The following is a 25,823-nucleotide window of genomic DNA, read 5'->3' as shown; positions in this document are numbered from 1 at the left end:
GTAATGGAGGTGTGGCGTTCATGCTTCTCAATCAAAATAAAGTGTGTGGCCTCTCAGTTTTGAAATTTTTGCACCGGGCTACATTACATAACCTTTTACCTGAACATCTTCAAATTTAAATTTTTAAAATCTGGGTAATGGCTTACCCATTGCCTTGCTGGTAATAACCACTTCCAGTTTATAGACCTGAAATGTTGTGATTTTTCATGACCAAACCCATCAAAGTTTTTGCCTTGCCCTTGATTGTCAGTATTTCTGAAACATGACACCATAAGAAATCAGATACAATTCCTACAAATGATCACAAATATTCAATCAACTTCTCAGCCCTGCCCCTTCCCCATGCTAGCAGATCAATTTAAATCATAAAGTCCTCTTAGAGTGTTAATTTATACCTTGGCAAACTCAGAGTGAACTTAATGATCTGTTCTTAGCAGCGCACGGTGTAAATATGGTCATTAGGAGAGCTCAGGCGGTATACACGGTGCATCAGCCGTAATGGGACACCGCATTAAAGAGTCGCGCTGTAAACAGAGATGGCTTTGGCTTTTTGGCGCGTTGATTAAAATAAAAGCTCATGAGGACGGAATAATGGGATGAGGTCTGCAATGTTTGGCTGCATAAACAGATATTCTCCAGTTGTTAACAGATTGGGTCCATTAACGCCAATTACAGTCTGTGGGATGTCTTTGTATGTGTTGCAGTTTCGACAATTACAGATAGCACAGTCTATTTTTCACGATCAATACCCTGAGCTAGGTCCTGTCTCCTGACCCATGTGGCATTTTAGAAATGAGATAGATAATTATGCTTACTGGTAGACCACTTAGTCTGATAAAGACTATTGTTACAATAAATGCACTTCATCATTCACGGTTTTGCATAATGTCCTACTTACTAAAATTACTAGTACTGACAAGAATAAGGAATTATTCTTAGAGCAAACAGGACCTTCACGGTTTGTAACTGTATTACATTACTTGGGTAATGAGCTAAGATATGTAGTTACATGGTATTCAAGCAGATCAAATATTAGCTTTAATAATGAACCAAATTATCTGCACTGTACAATCTCTAAAACAATATTCTTAAAAAATGTTGTCTAATTGCCAATACAATCACAGGGAATATGTATCCCTTTATATCAATCTCCATACACAAAAAAAATCAGTATAATCTCTTCCAGACATGAGTCAACAGTGAGACAGAAGGCAGAGGAAGCCTAGAGTCTCCCCGAAGATTATATCTGAACAGCATCCAAATGAATATTGATGATGTACTCTTAACCTCCTTCTGCCACTCTCTCGTCACTCAGCGGAAGCTAATCTGGCATTAAGGGAATGCAAGGAAGCTGAGAGGAATTAACATTGCTGATGGGTAAAGCCGCAGGGGTCTCTGAAAGGAAAACCACCATGCTTTTGGAGAAAGTTTAAGAACATTCGATTTAGGGAAATTTAAAAGATGTTTGATTTTAAGGCCCAAAAGTAAGAGGAGATACTGAAAGGAGTTTTGTTTGAAGAAATTCTATGTGTGTTTGCTTAAAAGGAAGCCAAATGATGTTTGGATTAGAAGGAGGTTACACAGTGGTTTGGAGGAATTTAAAAGGTGTTTCTTTTTGGGATAAGAAAGACGTGTTTGGCCATGCAGGAAAGAGATAAATGTGTCTGTTTTGGAGGGAGTTAAATGATGTTTGTTTGGGGGAAAGACTTGTCTTTAGATGAAATAATAAAATTTTAGTTAGAAATGTTATAGGAAGATAAATAGTGACTGGTTTGTGGGAATAAAAATGTTTTACTTTAAACAATTGTAATAAATTATATGGGCTGGAAAAAGGTTGAGTCTTGTAATAGTATAAATTAAATTGCATGATGTTTAAAATTAAAAGGTATTTGAAAGAAGTTAAAGGGTGTTTGTTTGAAGAAAGGCTATTGGTATGGAGAAAGTTAAAGGCATTTGGTTTGGAGGAAGTTAAAGGGTATTTGGCATGGAGAAAGTTACTTATGTCAGGTGAGGAGGCTTGGGGTGCAGTCAATGTTCCAATTCATTCCAGAGGTGTTCAATAGGGTTGAGGACAGAGCTCTATAGAAGGCCACTCAAGATCTTCCACTCCAAGCCATGTACACCATATCTACAGGCGTTTGGTTTTGGAGGAAGTTTAACAAGCATTTGTTTTGGAGGACGTTAAAGGGCATTTGGTTTGGAGGGAGTAAAAGGGTATATAGTATGGAGTAGGGTAAAATTTGTAGGCTTTGAAGAAATGTAAAGTGTAAATATTTGGTTTGAAGTCAGGTAAAAGGTATTTGGTATCGAGGAAGTTAAAAAATAATTGATACAGAGAAATTTTAAGAGCATCTAGTTTGGCGGACGTTAAAGGATATTTGATATAGAGAAAGAATATTTTGTTTAAGGCAATTTATAAAGTATTTGATATCAAATGATTTAAAAGGTGTTTGCTTGGCTTACTGAAAGTTACTATAAGTGTTCCCAATAATCTGTAAACTTTACAGTTAATTACAGGTTAAATATCCTCACCAATGTTTCTTGGAAGTGCTCAGCATAAAGTCAACTTTATAAATGGTACATTTTCTGTGCTACTAAGCAACTTTTATTTGAAAGCACAAAATGGCCCAAGGGCCAAGCTGCACCATTATCAAAAGGTATACTGTTATTTAAACCACATGCATTTACTAAGACAGAGACAAGAATGTATATCAGGGAGTATTACTAACTATGGCTGCATCAATAATGATTTATGCTTTATGCAAATTTAGGAATATGACAATTTTCACATTTGATATGAAGTGATAGCATGTGATGACAACAACTGTGACCTTTTTCACAATTGATCATCAAAGTAATACACAGCTGACTAACTAAAGTCTGTAAAAAAAATATCAAGATAAACTACTTTAGCATCTTTCAACAGTACAAGTAACCTTAAACAACATCTGTAAGTAGCTGAAAACAGTGCCTTAAATAGAATGTGAGGGTGGCTGTGTTAAATTTTTGCAGAACTGTATAAGGTATGCACTACATTGAAGCAGTGAAACTATTACAGACAAAATAATTTATATTTTGTGATCACTAAGCTATGAGTCATGCATGCATTCTTTTCCTCAAGGTCTACATTTTACTTGAACTCATTTTTAATGAAGGGGATCACAGACAGTGCCCTGGACTCTCAGGTCAACTGTACAATCCATGCATTCATACTTGCCTTGAAGAAATAGTATCAATCCATGCCTTAGTACTAACCATACAGGCCTAACAGAGATATAAACAATACTTTAAAACTATTGATTGATGAATGAAATAATAATTTTACACAATTTACCTGGTTTCTAGTGTGACCTCATTTCTGGGACACTTCCTAAGTTTGTACTACTACACAGCACGTGTATTAGCTCATTACAAATTCTTGACATTCCGGGCTTCTGTGATTATTCCATATCGACTTACCCTGTACTAGATTTCTGCTGCCTTTGTTGATCTACACATTGTATTATCCTTTGGCCTTGTTTGTAATATCGACTGTATTTCTGACCCTTGCCATCTTATTGACCTTGATAATGGATCGCGTCCCCACACTGCTCGCCGAAGTTCTTTATGTTACAAGTGCACAATATACCACAACATGATTGGTCTGTACATCCATATAGGTAAACCTTGAATCACCCTTTATCTCATATTTGAGTATAACTATATACAGATAAAAACAAAGCAGGAATTTTTCAATGTCACAAAGCGCCATCAGTCTCAGCCGGCCCTCCATTGCCATGTGGAAAATTGGGATGAAAAAGAACAGAGTAATTGATATTCCTCAGAGAAGCCACATGGTGCTGCCAAGAGTGGTGAAAAAAAAGAAAGAAAGGAAGGGGGAAAAAAAAACCTGAAATGGATTACTCAACGTCAGTAATGGCCATAAACATATAAATCACCCAGGGCTGTTGCTGGAGTCAAGGAAAACAGCTCCAGAGGATGAAAGGGAAAAAAAATACAGATGAAAAAATTTTCATTTTCAACAGCCCTGCTGATATTTTGGATGTACACAACTGATGGAAGCAGCAATTAGCGTCTATTATTAAAAGAGCCGGCCATCCTGCTCCAATGCAGCATACATTAACCTTCTGTAACCTCAAACTGAGACACTTATTAAAAGGCATTTTTTGTGATAATCCACAAAAAACTGCGAACTCATCCTGTTAGGGATTATGATGAAAAGTCCACACTTGTCATATAACAAAACTTCGAGGTGACCCCTTCTGTTTCAGAATGATCTTGTCATCTCCTAATGGCTCTTGAGTTGATGGATTTATCAGAGGTGCCATTTCAATGAAGAATGGTACTCAAACAAGAAGATTACAGGATATTTTGACACTCAATCTAAAAGCCCATTCATCTCAGTCTAATCGCAATTGTGTTATGCTAGGCTATAGTAATGTGCCAACTGCTAATGGGTTTGGCACCGTGAATGAGATTCGAGGCACTTCGATACCTGGCACCTAAAGAGCTCATGCCTAATGACAATAATAAGAAACGATGTAAAATGCATGACGTTTGGACGAACGGCAACGACATTCCTTCAGAGTCCATCATGCACAATGCTTTTTTTCATGACTGAAATCTAGATCTAGCTAATGACAACGAATTATTTACAGGACTCATCTGCTGAAATGTCAAATATTAATCAGCTACCTCACTAATTGATAGGAAACACACTAACCTATAATCATGAAACTGTCTTTGTAACGTTAAAAGGTGTTTAATTTGGAGGAAGGTGAAATGAGTTTGGTCTGAAGAAAGTTTAAACCCTAATTGTGCAACTTTTATGGTTCTTTGGCAATTTATTTCAATATTGGTTGAGCCTTGAGGAGGATGGGTTACAGAATGTTTTGTGTTATGAGATGATTTTCTGCTCACTATAGCGTCATTCAGCATCACATCTACATCCATCACATCCAGTTCACTTAAAATGTCAATGATGCCACAGTCATTCATGGCAAAGAGTCCAATACATCTTGGTTGGACTTGCCCTCTTGGTGGAAATAGTCAGATTTTATAAACTTCTTGTGACCTTGTATGTTGTAGGGAGCATGAATTCAGCTTCATTATTTAAGGCGTTATGCTGCGGAGGAGAATAGCTAGCAGCTAGGAGTCAGTGATGACTAAATTAAATACTTCAGTGGACTGGAAAATATGTCCAATAAAATCTGAAACAGGGAGAAACCTGAGCACTTTAGGGCAGATCTGATACATATAGTCAGTATGACTTATGCATTCCTAATAATAATAATAATAATAATAATAATAATAATAATAATAATAATATGGTTAAAATTGTGGTGTCATTACCTTTCTGGAATTCTCAGATTCTTTTAATCACTAGGACAGAACCTTTACTTCAAAGCTGCCACCACCATGCTTCACTGTTTTGGTAATTTAGCTTTTTTCTTTGTTTTTTCTTTAGGCTTTTTCTTTGTTTCATTGTTTTTGTTTTGTTGTGACTTAATGTCAGGTCTTGAGGCGGATTGGATACAGCACCAGAAGAAGCAATCTGAGATGTTTGTCAGCGCAGCAAGATTACAAATAATGGCTATTTGAGTTAGTGCTGCTTAGTCTGTTCAAAACTTTAGACCTCTCTAACACCGAACCGATTCCACATGCAGAAATGCTGCTCAATGGATTTATTTTTTAAATATTTGATTATTATTTTTTCTTTCTGTGTAAACTCAGCTGTTGTGTGTGAAAATCCCAGTTTGTGAACCTAACAAAGCTGCTGTGAGTAAAATAACAGAAATCCTCAATCTGGTATATTAATTTAAATTTTTTGCATTGTACTGCTGCCACATTACACCTTAAGAGCTGTTCGGATAATTGCACAAATAAGCGAGTACATGTGCTAATCTAATTTTATATATATTTTTTATATATATAATATAACATTTTTATGTTTTATTATTATTATTTATTTATTCTTTTTTTTTTTCATTATGTACTAATTGCCAGGAGCTTTCAAGTCTAGACCTAAGCTGCTTATTTTTACACTATACCTTCTCATGTGACCTCCAAGAATCACTAGGCTATAAAACCAGCCCCCAACTATAGATGCCTACTGTAATTTCAATTTGAATTTAAAAGTGGGAGATTGAACAACTTTTGCTCTCCCTAACCCCGTCATGCAGTTGTCAGGACTCAGAGGAGATGACAGTATCCATTTATTAGAATGATGAGGCGAACATGACAATTTACAGCGCAAGGATGTTCTGCTTCAGCCAGGTCATCATCTATAGCCTGACAATATTTAACAGCTCAGGATGTCAGTCATTTTATCATTTATTGCTGCAGATCAGTCTCTAATAGCTTTCTCTTTATATCTCTAGCACATGCCTTTTAGTGCTTCCCCAGTGCTACTTTAATAGCTGACCAGTCTCACTTCAGCCAAGTCCTCCAATTGTGCTGCTTTTTGTCTATGGTGCCTTTGTGTGCTTCTTCTGCCCTTTTAAGCTGATTTATCGGAAATCATTGGGCATTATTTAAAGTTCAGGATCCACTATTTACTTGTATGTGGTATGCTTTTTTATGTGATATGATTTTTTGCTTGTCTGGGTCAGTACTTTCTAATATCATAACACCCCTGCAAGGCTTGGTAACCCCACTCTACACTTAGAATGGAGCCAAGAAAACATTGGAATTTGATTCTGGCAATCCTGATGCAGTTCTGTCCTTCCCGTGACTTTTATTAAATGCTAAAACCTTGCTAAAACAGCGGGTCTATCTGGTTGAGCCTCTATCTATGAGTTTTAATTGCATTCTAAATCTGTGAACTTGCATAATTTTATATTAATATTAATAGTGTGTGTGTGTGTGTGTGTGTGTGTGTGTGTGTGTGTGTGTGTGTGTGTGTGTGTGTGTGTGTTTGGGGGTCACACTTACCAGAACTGTAATTGATTATCCAAGCATGTTTTTTCCACACAAAGCTTGCTTCTTAAATCATGTACCAGAATTTGTCTGTAAACATGTTAATTATTTGTAAAAAAAAAAAATTTATTATACTGCATCCTGATCCTATACAATCGTGTGCCTCCAGCTTTGTAGTAACAGTTTGGGGAAAAAACACATATGGCAGGAAAGATCTGGTGTCCTAATACCTTTGTCCATATAGTGTACACAATATGGACAAAAGTAATAGGACAGTTGTGGCTGAATGAGCACAAAGCTCCAAAATCACACTTCTTCAAAATTTTGTGGAACATTATCTCAGATGAATGGAGCAAATAAGGTGGAAAGGGATGTTCAAAATGCAAGTCAAATATTCTTATAAGAAAAATGACACCAAAACCCCTTTGACAACTGACTGAATCATTTTGTCTTATCAACATTAACATTCAAAGCATGGTGGCTTTCCCTTTCAGCAAGCTCATGTGCTATCTCTTGAGACCCCCTCTTTTGTGCTTTTACATTAGGGTATATTAATTATCTGCCACTTTCTCATGTTACGTATTGCATGTACGTAGAAACCCAGCTTAACCTTGTGTTTTTGTTAATAGGTGATAATGCTAGCCATTTTTTTTAGCAAACATGCACTCAAGCAGTTTTTGATCTACTGATAAGAAACCTGAGTAGCCACAATATTTACTAAAAGGATATTGTTTTTATTTTTGGTACTTTAGAAGGATCAGGCTAATGGTTGAATTAATTAGATGATGTCATTATTTAGTGTTGATGGAAGACATACATAAGTACTAAGTATATAAGTACACTGTACTAATAATTGTTCAAACTTTATGGTTGTTAGTTTTTGTTCCTTAATGTATATACTATTATTATTATTATTTTTTTTGTCAGAATGAATGCAGATGATATCCAAAATTTTATAACGCAAACCCAAAAATGCTTACTAATGACATGATGAATTGCAGTCCTCATGTTCTACATAAAAACTGTGTTTTTTTCCTCTACTTGCTGTATTAACTAGCTAACTAGCTTGCTATGTGTTATCAAATTTCAATTAGAAACCTTTTCATTAATAACGTCATTAATAACATTTTCCAGGTGGCCAGAAAGAAAGTGGGCATCACACTGGAGTTTTTTTTCATACAGTAAGAAGTACTTAAATGGTTCATAGAAAGCACTGTAAATCCGAAGATTTCCATAGAAAAAAGGAGGTGAGGAGATCATATTTGATGGACATTAAATTAATCCCAGGGATTTATTGCAGTGATTTGCATTTGCCCTTTTACTGCATTAAAACTAATTTGTGCAAAATTTGATCCGATCCAATTTAGCCCTGATTTGTCTTCAGGGACAGCCTCCTTGAGCTGTCTCTTCCCATGGTTCCTTATTGTTTTTGCATGGCCTCGATATGAGCTCTAAAGCTCAGGCTTTGTGATTCAGGGCTTTCTAAATACACTTGACTTAAATTGACCTACCAGTGTGTCATTTATAGACACAAGAGACCAAAGATTTATGAACCCCATGTCCCATTCTACAGCCAAATACTTGTACACTGCACTCCCTGCTCTAGTCATCATGCCTGCTTCGGCTACACATTAAAGCCTTCTGCCTGCTGCTTTGTCACATCTAGCAGCGTTTGTACGTTTTTCCTCGTAGGAACCTGCCGTTCATTTCCGGCAGGAACTCTAATGAAGGATTGTGCAAAAAAAGTTTTTTTCCCTCTTAAAAGCCAATGTCACGCTGTCAGGGCTGACTGCTAAAACTGCTCCCAGACTGTTCACATACAGTAATGCGTGCATGTTCCGTGTCCTCGGTGACACTAAGTGTTGGTGTGCGGTTGAAAAGGCTGAACCCCTTGTTGAGCATATCAATAAATGTTCATTCTTTTGTGCTGCAGCTGGCAAGTGTAAAACGCTGTGATTAGACCTGCTGATTTGTGCGAGTAATTATGTAGCACATTTTTCGTATTCTAAGCCAAACCAGAGTTTAAAACCTGTTACATTACATTTAAGAAATTTTATGTATTTTATTCAAAGCTTATTAATGATTTACTATCAACTTGGCTTCATAACATTTTCTTTAGTTAAATATTCTAATTGTGTTAAACTGATATCTTTTCAAATGCCCAAAAACCAGTAACCTGTGATGTTCATTATAATCCTATAACAGGATGTTCCAAAGTGGTTGTACTCCCCTTATACCATAATCACTTTTACAATTTATAAGACATCTAATGTCATTGACATTTCATTCATTTCATGTCATGTTACATTTAGTGTTGCAAAACTAAACTAGTTCCTAAAACCATGATATAAACCATTATATAGCAGATAACATAAAAAAGAAAAGAAAAAGCTTTACATCTGACTGTTACATGGCACTGGAGACTCCTTCCATAACTTTTATAGAAACATTTCACATAAACATATAAAAAGCTACACCACTTAAATTATACCATTGTATATTCTGTTTGTTAATCACACTCCTGTAGGAGTTGCTGTTATTCACAAGAATCTAACAAATTCTAACCGATCAGATTCAAGCTTTTAACAGATATAATATGGTATAATAATTAGTTACATCCAGTTAGACTCGATTCAGAACCTATTGGCTGTTTAGTATTAAGCACCATATTTTAAAGAAATAAATTGCATTTGCATTTAAGAATTATGTGAAAGCCGGTGAACTGCCGGTCTGCTGTGTAAAAACAGAATGCAGATTTGCAAATCGTTTGAACCCTGTATTCAAGGTAAAGTTGCACAAAGACTTGGAAAAAATATTGGGACACTAGACTTTTCCAACCATATGTGTGTTTTTTTTTTCTCAACTGTTGCCACAACTGTTGGAGGCACACAATTGTATAGTATGTCTTTCGATGCAGTAGCATTACATTTCCTCTTCACTTAAACTAGAAGACCCAAACCTGTTCCAGCATGACAATGCCCCTGTGCACAAAGCCAACTCCATGAAGAGATGTTTACCATGGGTTGGAGTGGAAGATATTGAGTGGCTTGTTATAGTGCGACGATCTCCCTCCTATTAAAAACCTTTGGGATGAATTCGAACGCTAACTGCTACTGTTGGCCTTGTGGCTGAATGAGAAGAAATCTCAACAAGCACACGACAAAATCTTGTGGAAGATTATTATAACAGCAAATAAGGACTGAGGTCAAATCCTTCTATTGTTATTTCAACCGTATATACTGTACCTAAAGCAGTACAAAGTAACATGACAGTACAAAGAAGGAACCTTTCTTCAGGACCCTTGTGCTACATAAACAACATAGAGCTACATCACACAACATAGCGCTACATAACAGAACACAGAGCTCAGGACTCAAAAGTATGTTGTCCCTGCCACATAAAGTGCATCGTGTGAAATCTAGCGCAAGCAGTGCAAGAAAAGAGACAATGCAAACAGACAAACAGGACAATGCAGGACAAATACAAAAAATACACAAAAAAGCACCAACCAGTATACCTTCTGTATAATATGGTATACAGTACAACTGTATAACAGATTGACCTTTTTGGGATGTTCAAAAAGCACATATGAATCTTATGCACAGGTGTCCACAAACTTTTTTTTCCATTTTATTTTTAGATGACCCTAAACCAGAAGAATCTATTTTTAAAAACAATACGCTCATTTTGAATTGAATGTTAGCAACATGTTTTAAAAATAGTTGTAACGGAGTCGTCTTTACCATTGTGTTTCATCAGCAGTTCTTTCACAAACCCAAACGTAAGCATTTAGGAAGAGAGGAGACCGATTGCTATAGATTTGAAAGCAAAATGTTTTTCACATTTTTGCTTAAAACAGCTAATAATAATATAGCTGCTCAACTGTTTGAGGACCTCATTTGTCATAATTCTTGTTTCTTAATGTGATGAATTTTTTTTAATGGGTGACAGGTCTGGAGTGCAGGCTGTGGTAATATGTGACATACAATACATCATTGTTATAATAAAATAAGTAAGGTTTCCCTGAATGAGATGTGTAGCTCTGAAACCTGTGTTTTTCATTCATTATACCTTAACAGAAGAGACCCATGGCATGTGCCTTAATTCACCATCATACCATCAAGAATACTGGCTTTTGAACCGTACACTGAGTTTCCTCTCCTTAGATGACACAGTGTCCACAATTTCTAAACCCAGACCAAGTGATCTTCACTCCAGAATCACGTCTGATTTTATTGCAGATCTGTGTGGAGATGATAAAAATTCCCAAATGTTTTGCAATTTCATGTTTAAAAACATCTTTCTTAAATTGCCATGTTACTATTCATTTATGCAGTCTTTCACATTCAGTGCTGAACCCCTGTTCATCATTACTTCTGAAATTAAACATTGGCAAATTATATATATATATATATATATATATATATATATATATATATATATATATTTAAAAGATCAGCAAATGATATATAGGGGCTAATAAAAACATATTAAACATCCACCAGAAGGAAAAAGGGGAAACAATAGTTTATTAACTACACAGTGTTTTCTTTTCTTGTCTGTGGAATATAATATACATGATGCATATTAGCAATAAGAACATCATGTGATTACTGAGGCAGTGTAATGAAGGAGAATAAGTGTGTATTTGAATAAAAATGCACTTTATGTGGACATAAACTGAACCGATTGTATTAATTCTCCCAATCTTATATTGGATAAATAAACCTAAACTCTTCATACTCTTTTTTTTCTGAATGGTTCTGTTTCATGCAGTTTCTCATTCTTTCTTTCTTTATATAGTGCCTTTTATATATAAGTTTAACATCGATGGATGGATGGATGGATGGATGGATGGATGGATGGATGGGTGGATGGGTGGATGGATGGATGGGTGGATGGATGGATGGGTTAAGGTATCAACATTGTCCTTTTTAAAAAATTCTAGAATAATTATTTAACTTTAAGGTTATTTTTTAACCTGTTTTCATTTCATTCAAATTAAATTAAATTTGAAAATGCAAATAATTTTTTAATATGGACAAAAGTTTTTGAACACCTTACCATAGGATTTGTATCTGCTTTTTGTATAACCTATTCCACAATTAGTCTCCATTTGCTTTTAAAATAACTCTTTTGAGAAGATTTTGATTTGACATTAGATTTTGGTGTGCTTCTGGAGATTACCATTCAGCCACATTGGGAAATATCTCCATATGGATGAAAAAGTCTGAGCAATTGGAAATTTGGCCTGTGCTTACCCGTGATTTTTTTATTTGTAAACTTGTAGTCAGTGAATTTATCCCAGACATTTCATGTCACATGACTGTCTGCATCTGAAGTCTGTTATCTGGTAATTACGACTTGTATATAGACTCACCTCGCAGTCCCCTGGTGATCTAGTGATTAGGATGCGGCGCTCTCAAAGCTGTGGCCTAGGTTTGATCCCCGGTCAGGGAACCAACCCCAGCCACTCTTAGTGCCGGTTCCAAGCCCGGATAAATGGGTAAGGTTGTGTTAGGAAGGGCATCCAGCGTTAAAACATGTGCCAAATCAAACATGCGGATGATCCACTGTGGCGACCCCTGATGGGAGAACCTGAAAGAAAGTTTTATATAGACTCGCCTCGCACCATGTCTCATATTTGTCTTTCTCTGGTTGCTGTTTTTGTTTGTTGTCATCTAGTGCTCATGCTCAGGTTAAGCTGATTCGTGTCTTTCTTTTGTGCTTGTTACTGTTTTGTATTGGGCCAGTGTTGGTTCTTGCTAGCAATGTAAATAAAAGGAATATTTGCACTTGCATCTGCCTTTCACCCCATTACATGACACTCAGCCTCTCCTCCTACAGAGCTTCTGAAACCCTGTGTACTTTCAGAACCCTGAAGAAATGATAAATCCTAATGCTGCAAAATTTAGTTTTTTTTGTGCAAGATATGGTGAGTATATTCAACATAATGTTTCAGAGAATCGTACAGGGTTTTACTTTCTCTAATCTCTTTCTTTCACTTTGTCTGTCTGTCTCTCTCTCGCTCTCTTCCTCTTTCTCCTTTTCTATCTCTTGTACACACACACAGACACACATACGATCTCTCTCTATTTATAATTGAATCAAATGTACAACATTTAATGAATGAATGAACATTATAAATGCAAATCTACAGCAATTCAAATTCATGATACGAAAGATGGAACACTTCATTTGTAAGCATTTATCTAGTGGTCATTTAATATTAATGATATGCAAGAAAGCAATGTAAACAAATCGATACAAATAAACAAAAATCCCATGTGTATCTTAAATCACCACACTTTTTCAGTACTGTAGCTTAAGAACTGTGGTGATTTAAGATCCCATGTGTATCTTAAATCACCACAGTTCTTAAGCTACAGTACTGAAAAAGTTCAAGCACGCTCCATTTAGTTCAGTTTAGTTGTCATTTCGTCATCTTCATCTTCTGTGTACGTTGCCATTTATGGAGTTTTGTGGGTGTGACCAAATCTGCTCTCACTATTCCTATCTGCTTGGGTATTTACAGGCATCAGTATGCAAATGTGAGTATGAAGGAAATCAGAACGACAGAATCTTGTGAAGCTGGTGAGAGGTTTTTAGTTCATTACACACCACTTTATGTGCACTTATCCTCGCTGGAGGTTGTTGCACACGATACGCTAGGTGCCCTATCATCACTCTGCTGTCCAGTGGGAAAACAGCTCTCAGTGAGGGCTTTCAGTTACTCAGCACTGCAAATATGACAAGACAACCAGATATGTTTCTCCACCTGCAGTTCTGTTTCTTTTGGCTATTTTTATGGTTGGCTGTGTTTGATCTGCTTCTTTGGCGCAAATCGTACACAATCAGTTTACAGTAGACAGTGTGTGTTTGTGTATGGGAAGGAGTTACATGTTTCAAAGAGGATCTTACAAAGAAATAGCTGATGGTTTGGACAATGACATTAAATTTGCATTAGCTATCATGTCAATTTAGACATCTTCACTAGTATAGTGCCTGCGTGTTGAAGTACAACTTGTAGGCCATGTACCTCTGTAATACTATGCCTTTGCGCATCCTTCCCTTATCTGTCAGGTCTCCATGGTAACAAGGAGTCCGGCACGGTTATCAAGGCTGCGCTGGAGAGACGGACAGAAGGGAAAACAGCAGAAACTCTCATCACTGTCAATACATCACACTTCAGCTTTAAGACCGACCTTCATCTTCTACCGTTCTGTCCCTCCTGCTTCTTTACTGGCCTTTACACTAGCATCATGGAGCATCACTTCCATGCCCTGACATACTGGTGTTAAACTTACTAATACCTTGGAAAGTCAAATCAGGTGTGTTTGAGCAGTAACCATAAATGAAGGAGGTTAGAAAACTGTCAGGGATCCACCAGCCACACCTTCACCAAACCCACCTATCACTCCAAGCAGCTCTCCTACCTACTAAACATCTGCACCTGGCACTCATCAGCCTCCACACTATATAACCGCCGTTCCCCCACCAGCTCATTGTCCGTTCTACAGTTTAGGCTGATGAACATTGTCGGACTACCCAAGCTACGGATGCTACGTTTCTGGTTTGGTTTATCATTGTTTGCAGGACTCTGTTTAGTTCTCAGAACTCTCTCTAGTCATAGCAGTTACCAGGTTTAATTAAACCTGGAGTTTCGTTCTGGTTTCCGTTTTCTGCCTTCGCCCTTTGTTATTCATTAAAAACCTGAATTGCACTTCGGTTTCCAGCACGTTCTTCCGCCTGACAAAAACATCAATGTCCTAGATCATGGTCTATCATTACTTTTAGGGAACACACACACACACACACACACACACACACACACACACACACACACACACACACACACACACACATACACACACACACACAGCCCTCCAGTAGCTTTATTATTATTATTAATATAATAGTAGTAATAGTAGTAGTAGTAATAGTAGAAGTAGCTGTAGTAGTGGTAGAGGTAGTTGTTGTAGTAGTAGTAGTCATATAATTACAGTATACTTAACAGTATTAAGTGTGCATGAAAATGTTATTATGAAGAGCAGTGCCTGTCAAATGTTTGGAAACACCCAGTCTTTTTGGTTTTTAAAATACATGTTCTTTTTGTTTATATAAAAGGTAAAAACCCAAGAATTGGACAGTGAATGATTAGAAGAATCTTTTGTAGACAGACGATTCCAAATTTGCAATTCTTGGCTCTAACAGAAGAACTTTTGTAATGCAGAGAACAGGAGAGAAGATGTAAGCAGACTGCCACACAATCACGTTCAAACATGGAGGTGGAAGCTTAATTTAGGGTTGTTTTGAAGCAGGGAATGTTGGAGACTAATTCTGCCACCATGTATGCTGGGTTACCATCAATGTCCAAGGGTGGTGGGTGCTGTTCTGGGTTGGTGTGTGCGCTGGCTTGTGTAGTGAAACATGAAAGAAATTTGAGATATGGTACTGTGGTGATAGTTGCAACTGGTAAGTGACTGGCTTCTTGATCTGACAAATGGTTTGGAACGGTTCAATGAATCAACAAAGGGCAAACTTCAGTTTCATGTTCTTTGTGGACAACTACACCATTTGGCTGGGTTGAAGGGGGGGTATCTGAGAGTTCCTTTTATGTTGGGAAGAGCTGGGGTTAGTAACCAAACACACTTTAACAGTGTAAGATTGGGAGAAAAGTGTATTAGGGAACTCACATAAGGAACACCAATGTTGCTGCAATGTGGGACCATGGTTGTTGTCACAAGCTTTGATCTATCGCTTCACTTTGTCTCTGAGTAATGACCACCAGTGTGGTAATGCACTGAACTCCTGGATGTCCCATGCGGAGTGAGGTGTGGACCCACTCCAAGACCCACTGCTGTAATTCTGCTGGGACATAATGTTTGTTAGATGGGCAGTTTGGTGCGGTGGGTTCCTTACTTGATGTCCCACTAGATCAGAATCAGGTTTATTGGCCAAGTGTGTTGACACACACAAGGAATTTGGTTCCAGCTGTTTGTTACTCTCAAAAGTACAGACATAAATAAAAACCTATACATGACAAAACAGACACAACAAGACAAAAACAGACTATACAAGACAATACAGACAATACAGACATGGGAGCAATGATCAACAAGGGTGGTAAGATAGGCTTCGGTACATGTGGTTTTTGTCATGGTCATAGTGGCATGATATTGCATCTGCCTTAAATCAGGTATAGAACAGTGCCCACCGGGCTTGGCGTAGATTCAATCTTTTAGCGCATTTAATGTACTCAAGGTTGCGGTGGTCTGTGATAAGTTGGAATAAATACTGTGCTCCATATAACCAGTGTCTCCATTACTCCAGCACTTTCTTAATTGAGAGCAACTCTTGGTTGCCCACGTCAGAGTGACTTTTCACGATGGTTAACTTTCGAGTAAAATATACACAGGGGAATCATTTACGTGGGTATGAGCCTAATTCCGCAAACAGAGGCATCCGTTGATAGAAATTTGTGAAACCCAGAAACCTTTGTAACCCTCACAGCTTTTACTTTACTGGTGTCTATCTCGACACCTTGTTGGCTGATAACATACTCTAGGATTCTCTGGGAAATATGCATTTCTCTGCCTTTACTACAAGTTGGTTCAAGTTGAGTCTACAAGAGAAGAAAATCCCAGATCCATGATGGCTAGAGCCCTCCAGCAGGATACTTAAAGACCTCACGGATCTGCTGAGTAAAATGTGTGTATGAATTTTTGATTTGTTTGTCATAACCCCATACAGCTGAGGTCTAATTGAAAGCCTTACCAGTGAGCAGTGTTAACAGCAGTGCATTATTCCCAGTAGTGCATAATGTAACATAATTCCTGGGAGAAGGGAGGTAGAATGCATATGCAGTTTATTTACAACACAGTACCTGGTCCAACAGAGTTGAGGAAACAGTCATAAAAATTCCATACACAGATTACGTAGCAAAGTACACCATAAGTAGCAAAAACTAAACAAAACACAAAACACACGGGCAAGGAGAGTAGTCAGAAACGTGGCAAAAGTCAGTACACAAATTTAAACATGGAACAGTGTCAACACTTGGTATGTGCAAGAAGCATAATGCTTCACAGTGTAGCATAACATTAGCATGGAATATAAGGGCTAAAAACATGAAGTAACCCATAACCTGGAGCTGTTCAGAAATCAGGCGACAGCTCCCTCTGGTGGACATCATTATTAATGTAGTATTTTTATTTATTTTTATTTCTTATTTTCCATGTTGGCCAATGCAAAGTCTGTTAGAATTATTTTTAGATTATGAGTTTCATTATTATCTTGAAAAAATGGTAGTGCTAGTAAAATAGATGTCCTCACAGCAACACTAATTAATGGCAATAATGACAGTAACATTGTGCATTACATACCTGAAACTCAACTCTAAACACTTGTGTACACTTTAATGTGGAATATAGATACAGAAAGTAAGAACATAATTATTTAGTTGTTTAGTTATAAAAATGAAGATGGTAGAGGGAAGTGATTAGAGCAGGTAAACGGTCCACATAAACAATCAGTGGCTTGCTATGTTGCTTTTGGATTTAGCAATCTCAGAATAGAAAAAGGCTTCTCATGCAAAGAACTGATGCTCTGGAATATAATGTGGAAAAAAGTGTAGAGATTTAATAAAGTTAACAGCTTTTGTAGTTATTAAAGTGAAAATGAAAAATGGGATCGGAGAACCTTGAATTCTTTGCTCAGAGCTATTAGGATTGTGACTCTAAACTCTGTCTCTGATTGATCCTCTGGTCGATCCGGCTTTAGTAAATGTCATGTGGTACGACACGTATCCCAGCCTTTATTTAATCATTAATGCATATCTGAGCACATGACCACTCTATTGATTAACATATAGGTTCTTTCTTTCTTTCTTTCTTTCTTTCTTTCTTTCTTTCTTTCTTTCTTTCTTTCTTTCTTTCTTTCTTCCTTGATTCAATTCTGTCTTTCTTTCTTTCTTTCTTTCTTTCTTTCTTTCTTTCTTTCTTTCTTTCTTTTACTAACAGTTTTTAAGGTTAAAGTTGATCAAATAAAGTAGTTCTTTCTTTCTTTCTTTCTTTCTTTCTTTCTTTCTTTCTTTCTTTCTTTCTTTCTTTCTTTCTTTCTTTCTTTCTTCCTTGATTCAATTCTTTCTTTCTTTCTTTCTTTCTTTCTTTCTTTCTTTCTTTCTTTCTTTCTTTCTTTCTTGAATCAATTCAAGATGTAGGACGAGTTTTATAGTCTGAGCTTTCAGAGGTGCATTTGCTATGATTTGAAATGCAGTTTCACAGATTACATTTGCTGTGACTTTGTGAATTGTAAAGAATGTCTTGTACTGTAGGGACTGGATTGTGTTTGTTTTATTAACAAAATTAGGAAATGACCAGTATCAAGTTTGTAACAACGGGTTTTTGTTAGTGTGGTAAGTATAATATGTCTGTAATCTTTAAATGGACTATGTTTGGTTGTTGACATTAAGTGTTAGTGTGGGATTTACTGTAGCTTTATGCAGCTGGTTTTAGATTTTGTAGTGTGCTTGTGGAGATTTGTGCTCATTAAGCTACAATGACATTAGTAAAGTCAGATACTGGTGTAGGGTGAGGAGGCCTGGGGTGCAGTCAGTGTTCTAATTTATCTCAAAGGTGTTCAATAGGGTTGAGGTCAGAGCTCTATAGCAGGCCATTTAAGATCTTCCACTCCAACACATGTAAAGCATGTCTTCGTGCTTTGTACACATGGACATTGCCATGCTGGAACAGGTTTGGGTCTCCTAATTCAAGTGGAGGGAAAATGTAATGTTACTGTGTCCAAAGACATCCTGTACAATTGTGTGCCTCCAACTTTGTCTGGGGAATAAAACAAACAAACAAAAAAAAACATTTAGCTGGAAAAATCAGGTGTCCAAATAATTTAATGTATATTGTGTATAGTTCAAGACACTTTAGCCAAGACCTAGTCCACATTAAGACCACAGTAAATGAGGTCAGAGACAAAGACAAGCAGCAGCACATGTAAATATTTGCAAATCAAAACACATTCTTTGATTTAAGCACACAGCTTGTAAAGAAAATGCATTCAAATGTGATGTTTTGTGCTTTATAACTACTAGTTCATAAAAAAAAAACAATAGTCAGTTTTGGGTCATGTTAAAAAAACTTTCTCTTTTTTTTGTAGGAGGAAAATGAGGCAAGGTTGAGTCATGTTTCACCTGAGACCACTGATTTGTTGCCTCGAGAATCATTACACTGCAACTAAAATGCACTTGACAGGAAGCTTTTATTGGTTTATATATATATATATATATATATATATATATATATATATATATATACACACACACACACACACACACACACACACACACACACACACACACACACACACACAGTATATATATTTTTTTTTATCTCTGATGCCATCTGGTGGCTGATGTTGGCACAACCTGTTTTCTCTATAATAGTTTGTGGATTGTGTTTGAGCAAAAGTCAGACAAGGACATTATAAATCCATCCTTTTTATTCGTAAAGGTCACACAAGACATTGTGTGTTTAAAAACCTTTTAAATGGGTTGACTTTAGCATTGGGCAGCAAGGGTATGAACACCTGTAGGTTTTGCATAAGGTTAAATTAAAATTCTCATGTTGGATTTATTTGTATTAAAAGCAGTCTGTTGCACGTTCAGCAAACGCGATACACAGAGTTGTTCCTTTCAACAGTGTCCTTCATAAAACAAAGCAAATATTTTATTTCATGACCTTCACATTGCTTAATATAAGAAGGATCAAAATATATAGTTGCATTTGCAAATTCGTACTTGCAGATGCATTTTCTGTACAATTGCATTAAAATGCAGAAATGCTTACTTATAAAGTAAATGTAAATGTTAACATTATGTACAAATGAAATGAAGCCCACCTTAAAATAATATCCACTCAGTTATATAAAGCTGCTTTTACTGCTTGTGGGAAAAAAGAAAAAATCAAGGTTTCAAATTCCACACATTGCAATTCTCCAAATATTATTATAGTCTAATAATCACAATCCCCCACTGATCTCAGGACACAGTTTGAGTTTCACAGAAGGACAGCGGGGCTCCACAGAGACGCCTCTTTTCATTATTCGGCTTCTGCTTCATGACAGAACGCTTACACAAATACGCCTCTTGGGTCCTTACAGGACAGTGATCTGACACTAATTTCATCACATCCTGGAATAACTCTTGCAATGTTAATAGAAAAACACAAAAAAATGTAAACTAATGCACTAGGCAGAGAAGTTCACTGTACTAGATAACATTTAGTTGAATGACTGGTCTTAATTTATGTTTTACTTAACATGAAGTATATACCACAGCAGTGTTGATTTCTCTAAAGGTGGGGTTAAAAAAAATTGATTAAAGTTTATTAAAGAATAAAAAACAAAAATATTTTAGAAATTTGTAATTGTTGAAATTATTATTATTATTATTATTATTATTATTATTATTATTATTATTATTGTTGTTGTATTTTTGTAGTTATATTAAATTATTACACAAATTCAGCATTTAATTCAATAGTCATTCTGTACATTGTAATATATTACTTTCCATATTGTGTATTATTGCTATCATTATTTGTTTTCATTTTATTCCCTCTAAAGCTCTAAAACATTCCTTTCATAATTTCAATTATATATTTATATATATATTTTGCATTAAAAAAACATAAAATATTGATAGAAAATTGGTTGTTTTGGGTCCTTTTTTTTACATTTTCCTCTTGAACAGATGTTATTTCTGTGTCGGAGATCTGAGGTATATTAAGTATCACTGAAAAAGCACATTGAGATGCAACCTGTTTTTACAAAAGAGGATTACTTACATTGTGGGCTTGAAATGAAAAAGATATTGGGTCCTCTGATGCGTTCGATGACTTTGGTAAATCAAAAAGGTGATAAACCGTCTTTATCTCGGAAATCATTTCGCATTTAGTTTTTTTCAATCTGAATGCTTCAGATGGGAAATCCTCTTTCAAAAATAGATTACAATTTTGTATTTATGTGTTTATTTTTTAAGGAAAACTTCTGCAGTAATGTTATAAAGTTTTTAAGTTCATACTACATACACTATATGGAAAAGTTTGTGGACACATGATTTTTATGTGACATTTGAACATCCCATTCCATATTTCGTCCCCTTATACTGTAATATTAACCTAAAGATTTTCCACTAGACTTGTGGAGAGTTGTGCTTGTTCATCTACAAGGGCATTAGTAAAGTCAGGTACTGATGTAGGTGAGGTGAGGAGGTCTGGCGTTTAGTCAGCATTCACGTTCATCCTAAAGGTGTTCAATAGGGTCGAGGTCACTCAAGATCTTTCACTCTAACCCATGTAAACTTACTCTTTCAGAAGCTCAGTTTGCACAGGGGCATTGACATGCTAGAACAGATTTGGGTCTCCTAGTAAAAGTGAAATGAAACTTACAAAATTCTTACATATCCAAAGACATTCCAATACAATTGTGTGCCACTGTGTGGTAACAGTTCCCCAATACTTTTATTTATTTTCAGGAGCGCCATCATTAAACAAGGCACCATGTCGACTACACACAGATGAAACTTTTTGTAAAAAGAAACCAGAAAAGATAATAAACAATAATGAAAAAAGAAATAGATTAAATACATATATATTATTAATAACTAGGTTAACATTATTACTAAAACTAGTATTAGAGTACAACTGGATTAATCAGATTTTATCATTGTGGTAACAAAACCAAACTGTCTCAAATTAAACTGTGCTCATAGCCAGACTGTTAATTTCCTAACACAAAGCTTGTTTGCCTTGAGAGAAGCTTCAGTTTCCTTGGCTTGCACTTTTTGTCCTTCGAAAAATAATCCTCCGACTATCTGATTTGGCCAAAGTCAACAAACCCTGTGTGTGCTGAGAGCTAAAAGCATTTGCTAAATGAATTCATGTAAATCTGTACAACTCTAAGTAAGCTGGACATTAAATATCTGGAAAATAATTAAAGAGATAAAACATTTGGCAGAATTAAGCACACTGTACAAACAAATCTGTATATCAGACTGAAAACAACAACCTTCTAATAGACTGCAATTATAGAGATGAGACCCATTACTTAAAGGAAAAATCCATCCTGGAGCACTTGTATGTTAATATTTAAACTCGTTATATGATCCTGTTTTGAGATTCAATTTTAGAAACTTCTTTCGTCGTCATGTAGGTTTACTTTCACTTATGTTTCAATTTTCCAAAATTACCCACAATGCTTTATTGCTGTATGAAATATGATGAAATGTCTGGCAAAGATATAACCATGTTAGTACATTTCTTTGTCACAAAGACACCAATAAATGACCAACATCCCATACCACATATATTTGTGCAAATGGACTAAGACTTAGTCAAAGTGTAACCTAATTTATCAGTAATGTGCTTGAAGGTCAGGGCTATCAGCCGCCTTATGCTTGAATGATCCAAATCAATCTAAACTTTTATTTCAGCAACTTTTAGCAATTACATCTATTGACACATAAAAAAGGCACTTATATCCTCTGGTGAAAAAGCAAGAAAGATGATCAGGTTCTGACATCATGCATTGAGTGCAGCAGTGTCAGGGCCTGATGGGAGTATAATGTATCAGTATGGGTGTGGAGGGGCAAGAAATACTCATCCCAACCTTAAATCTCCTCCTCAGATGCTCAGATCTGAGAAGAGGAACATGTTGGAGACTTTTTCATGTTCATTCTTTTGAAAAGGTTTCTGCCTCTAGACTCATTGGTAGCATGACCTTCTGAGTCCTGAGTCATTCCTGCAGCAAGATTGATCAGGTACAATTTTTTTGAAGAGTTGAATAGAATGGTCTCCAAAGCGAAACCGAGATAGGGATAGTTGAATTTTTCTGCTCTACAGTTCATTTTGGACATTCCTCTGTGTCATTGTCTTGTAATAAGAAAGGTCATCCAGCTGGGAATTCTGGTTGCTTTTCAAGTTCCTGTCGAAGAGCACTAATTTATTTGTATATATCTTTGCTCTTTGGTTCAAAAGCCGTCTATTTTGTGGTGGACCCGTCCCTACTGGAAGCAAGCATTCGGTTGATCTGGACCATTGTTTTCGAAGATAGACTAGTGTAATCATGGTGCGAATTACATGTACAATCTCCGTTACAACCGGGGACGAGCCCACTGGGGGGTCTTATGCGGGCAGCTTTGATGACCACTACAAACGGGTAATGCGGAGCGGCGACAGCGACCCAGGGCAATATAAGGAAGACGGTGATGAGCCGGAGATTTACGAGGAGGAGGAAGAAGAAGAACCACCTAACATTGACTTGGCAAACTTTTTCGATGGTTGTTCCCTTCACGGTGCTAACCACATCTTTGTGGAGAATAAGAAGTTCGGGGTGAGGCAGGGTCTCTGGGCAGTGTCCTTTCTGGCAGCCCTTACTCTCTTCTTGATCCAGGTGGGTGACCGCATCGCCTATTACGTGCAATATGATCATGTTACCATGCTGGATGAGCGCGAAGCACCCAACATGACCTTCCCAGCCATCACTATGTGCAACTTCAACACCTTCCGTCGGTCCCAGATCAGCTACAGTGACTTGCTCTTTATGGGGCCCCTCATAGGGTATGAAGACAACATGGCCCCTGGGTTTCAGCTTGCCCCTGAGCCTGATCGCCAGGGTGCCCGCTTCAGCATGGCCGAGTTCTTTAACCGGACGCGGCATCGCATGGAAGACATGCTCCTGGAGTGCAAATTTGCTGGAGCGGATTGTGGTCCTGAGCACTGGAGAGAGGTAGGACAATAAATGAAGGTCTAAACCTAAAGCCATTGTGAAGAGCAGCTCTTGTTTGTTTTCCTCTGTGTCTTCTGATTTTATTTGACTAATAGTGCTGGAGAAATTGAATATGAAATTTTAAAGCAAATACAAGGAGCCATGTAGTTATTAATTCTGCATGCAGTGTTTGTCTTTGAGAAACGACAGGGTCCTTTAATTGAAACAGGGGGCCTTGTGACTGATAATCATATGGTGTGGCATTTTGCTTATGGTAATCGGTCTGTTTATTGCTTCTCTAAAAGCCTATAATTGCAAAGTAACTTCTTGAAACTTTGATTGTGAAAATGACTAACACTTACAATAAACAGTGGTGTTTTTCCAAGGGCTATATTAACAGATTTACTATTACACACTGTAAAACTGTAGGTAGGTAATGCGTAGACCTTAAGCGTAAAATAATTGCTTTATATAATATACGACTTGCCCTTTAACAACCAGTCTTATGGCTTTCTATTTAACGTTGTAAAAAAAACCAGCATGATTTGCAAAAGGTGAAAGTCAGTTTTTCCATTTACACATTATCAGCTCTGCAGAAGTTCACCAATTTGGCAGAAAGCTTTCAGTTTTATCGGGTGATGCCAGAGGTTTGCATACAAAAGGGTTTTAAGAGGGCATCAGATGCAGCTGCAAATGGAAAAAGTTTCAACTGAGTGCTTATGGAAGTTACAAATGTCTTTCGAGAAAACACGTCTTGCTTGGCACAGTGCTAAATGATCAAGCTGTGAAAAGAGGCACTGATACCAAGGTGCACTTTATTTGTTTGTTCCTTTCTGCAAAACATCCTTTGAGGGTTGAATTATTAAATGGTGGGCAGTGTGGTAAAGGGCATACTAGCATTCCCGTTTAAAGAATTGTGTTTATATAAACGCTCCTGAGCTTAAATAAAAGATAGACCCTCTTGGGTAAGTGTATACAGTTAGGATTAAAAACAGACTGTTGTCTGTGTTAATGGCTTTACATCCTCTGAGATCCATAATGCACTTGCTGGAAATCTTATTTAGATGATCTGAAAGCATATGCATGCGACCCACTTCCACAGCTACAATGTCTTGAAAGCATTGCCGGCTCCTCTAACAGTGCAGTGGCTTGCCAGAAAGCGTCATGATGTATCGTCTTGCACATTTATCCGCTTACTTAGTCTGTCAATGATGCGTGTTTATCCATGCTAATCACGTTATTGGCATCAGCAAAGCACTACAAGCAACGATGAGCGCTTGCCTACATTAGCTAATTATTGGTGTGTTAGGATGCTCAGAGCATTTCAAGTTTTGCCAGTGGTTGAATGGGCATTGATCGGCTGAGAGGATATTTAACAGAGCTCTAGGTCAGATCGATAGAGGGCCAGACTGGCAGAGAGAAGGGCCACTTGGATTTCCATCCAGGGGCAGAATCGGAGAAGCTACAATCAGCATCAACATCCGCATCCTCCATTAGAGACGGCTCTGTTTTCACTGTCTAAAGATCGGGTCGTGTTTCGTTCTCAAACGTGCAACAGCTCAATAGAATTTAAAGCATAAATGAAAAGACAACTAATGTAGGGTCAGGCAGGAAAAAAGAGATGTGTCTATGGAAATCCCAGTGCAAACTTAGTTTTAGTTCCTTGAGGCATAGATTTCACATGTTTGCATCACAAATTTGCTACAGATATATCTGTATATATATTTGTAAAGGTGCCCTTTTTCTAATTAGACCTGGTGACTGGGGAGAACAATATAATACAAAACATTCCCCATTATGTTTATGGGACCAGATATATATATATATATATATATATATATATATATATATATATATATATATATATATATATATATATGTTTTAACTAAATTATTCCCTATGTCACCCGAGTCATGCTTTCGTCGCATAATATCCTTCACACGTTGAGTTATCACAGCTTTATCTCTGCTGTCTAATTAGAATTTTAAGAGCAGACGGGTTCTCAAGAGAGCTGACGACAGCAAGCCATCAAATATTAACAAAGCTGCAGAGCAGATATCCTTCTGGAATGTTCCCCGCTCAGATTTCTCCACAGAGGTCATTTTAATTAACTCTTCATTCTCTGTCA

General features: G+C 36.9%; 1 protein-coding gene across 2 annotated transcripts in view; it reads left to right on the top strand.

Moving 5' to 3' along the window:
- Positions 1 to 25,823, top strand: part of asic1b (acid-sensing (proton-gated) ion channel 1b) — a 355,295-nt gene that overhangs the window by 218,006 nt on the left and 111,466 nt on the right. Inside the window, exon 1 of one of the 2 annotated variants that reach the window (XM_046875191.1) lies at positions 22,640 to 23,715. The exons of the other annotated variant lie outside the window; for it this stretch is intronic. Within the exon in view, the coding sequence (XP_046731147.1) occupies positions 23,053 to 23,715 (663 nt within the window). The 5' untranslated portion in view covers positions 22,640 to 23,052. Of the gene's footprint in view, positions 1 to 22,639; positions 23,716 to 25,823 lie in introns of those variants that run through there. 2 annotated transcript variants of the gene reach the window in all.

This window comes from Silurus meridionalis, chromosome 19 (genome assembly GCF_014805685.1).
Source record: "Silurus meridionalis isolate SWU-2019-XX chromosome 19, ASM1480568v1, whole genome shotgun sequence".
Classification (NCBI taxonomy): Eukaryota; Metazoa; Chordata; class Actinopteri; order Siluriformes; family Siluridae; genus Silurus; species Silurus meridionalis.
Note: the sequence above shows the minus strand (reverse complement) of the source record. Positions and strands in the feature narration are given on the sequence as shown.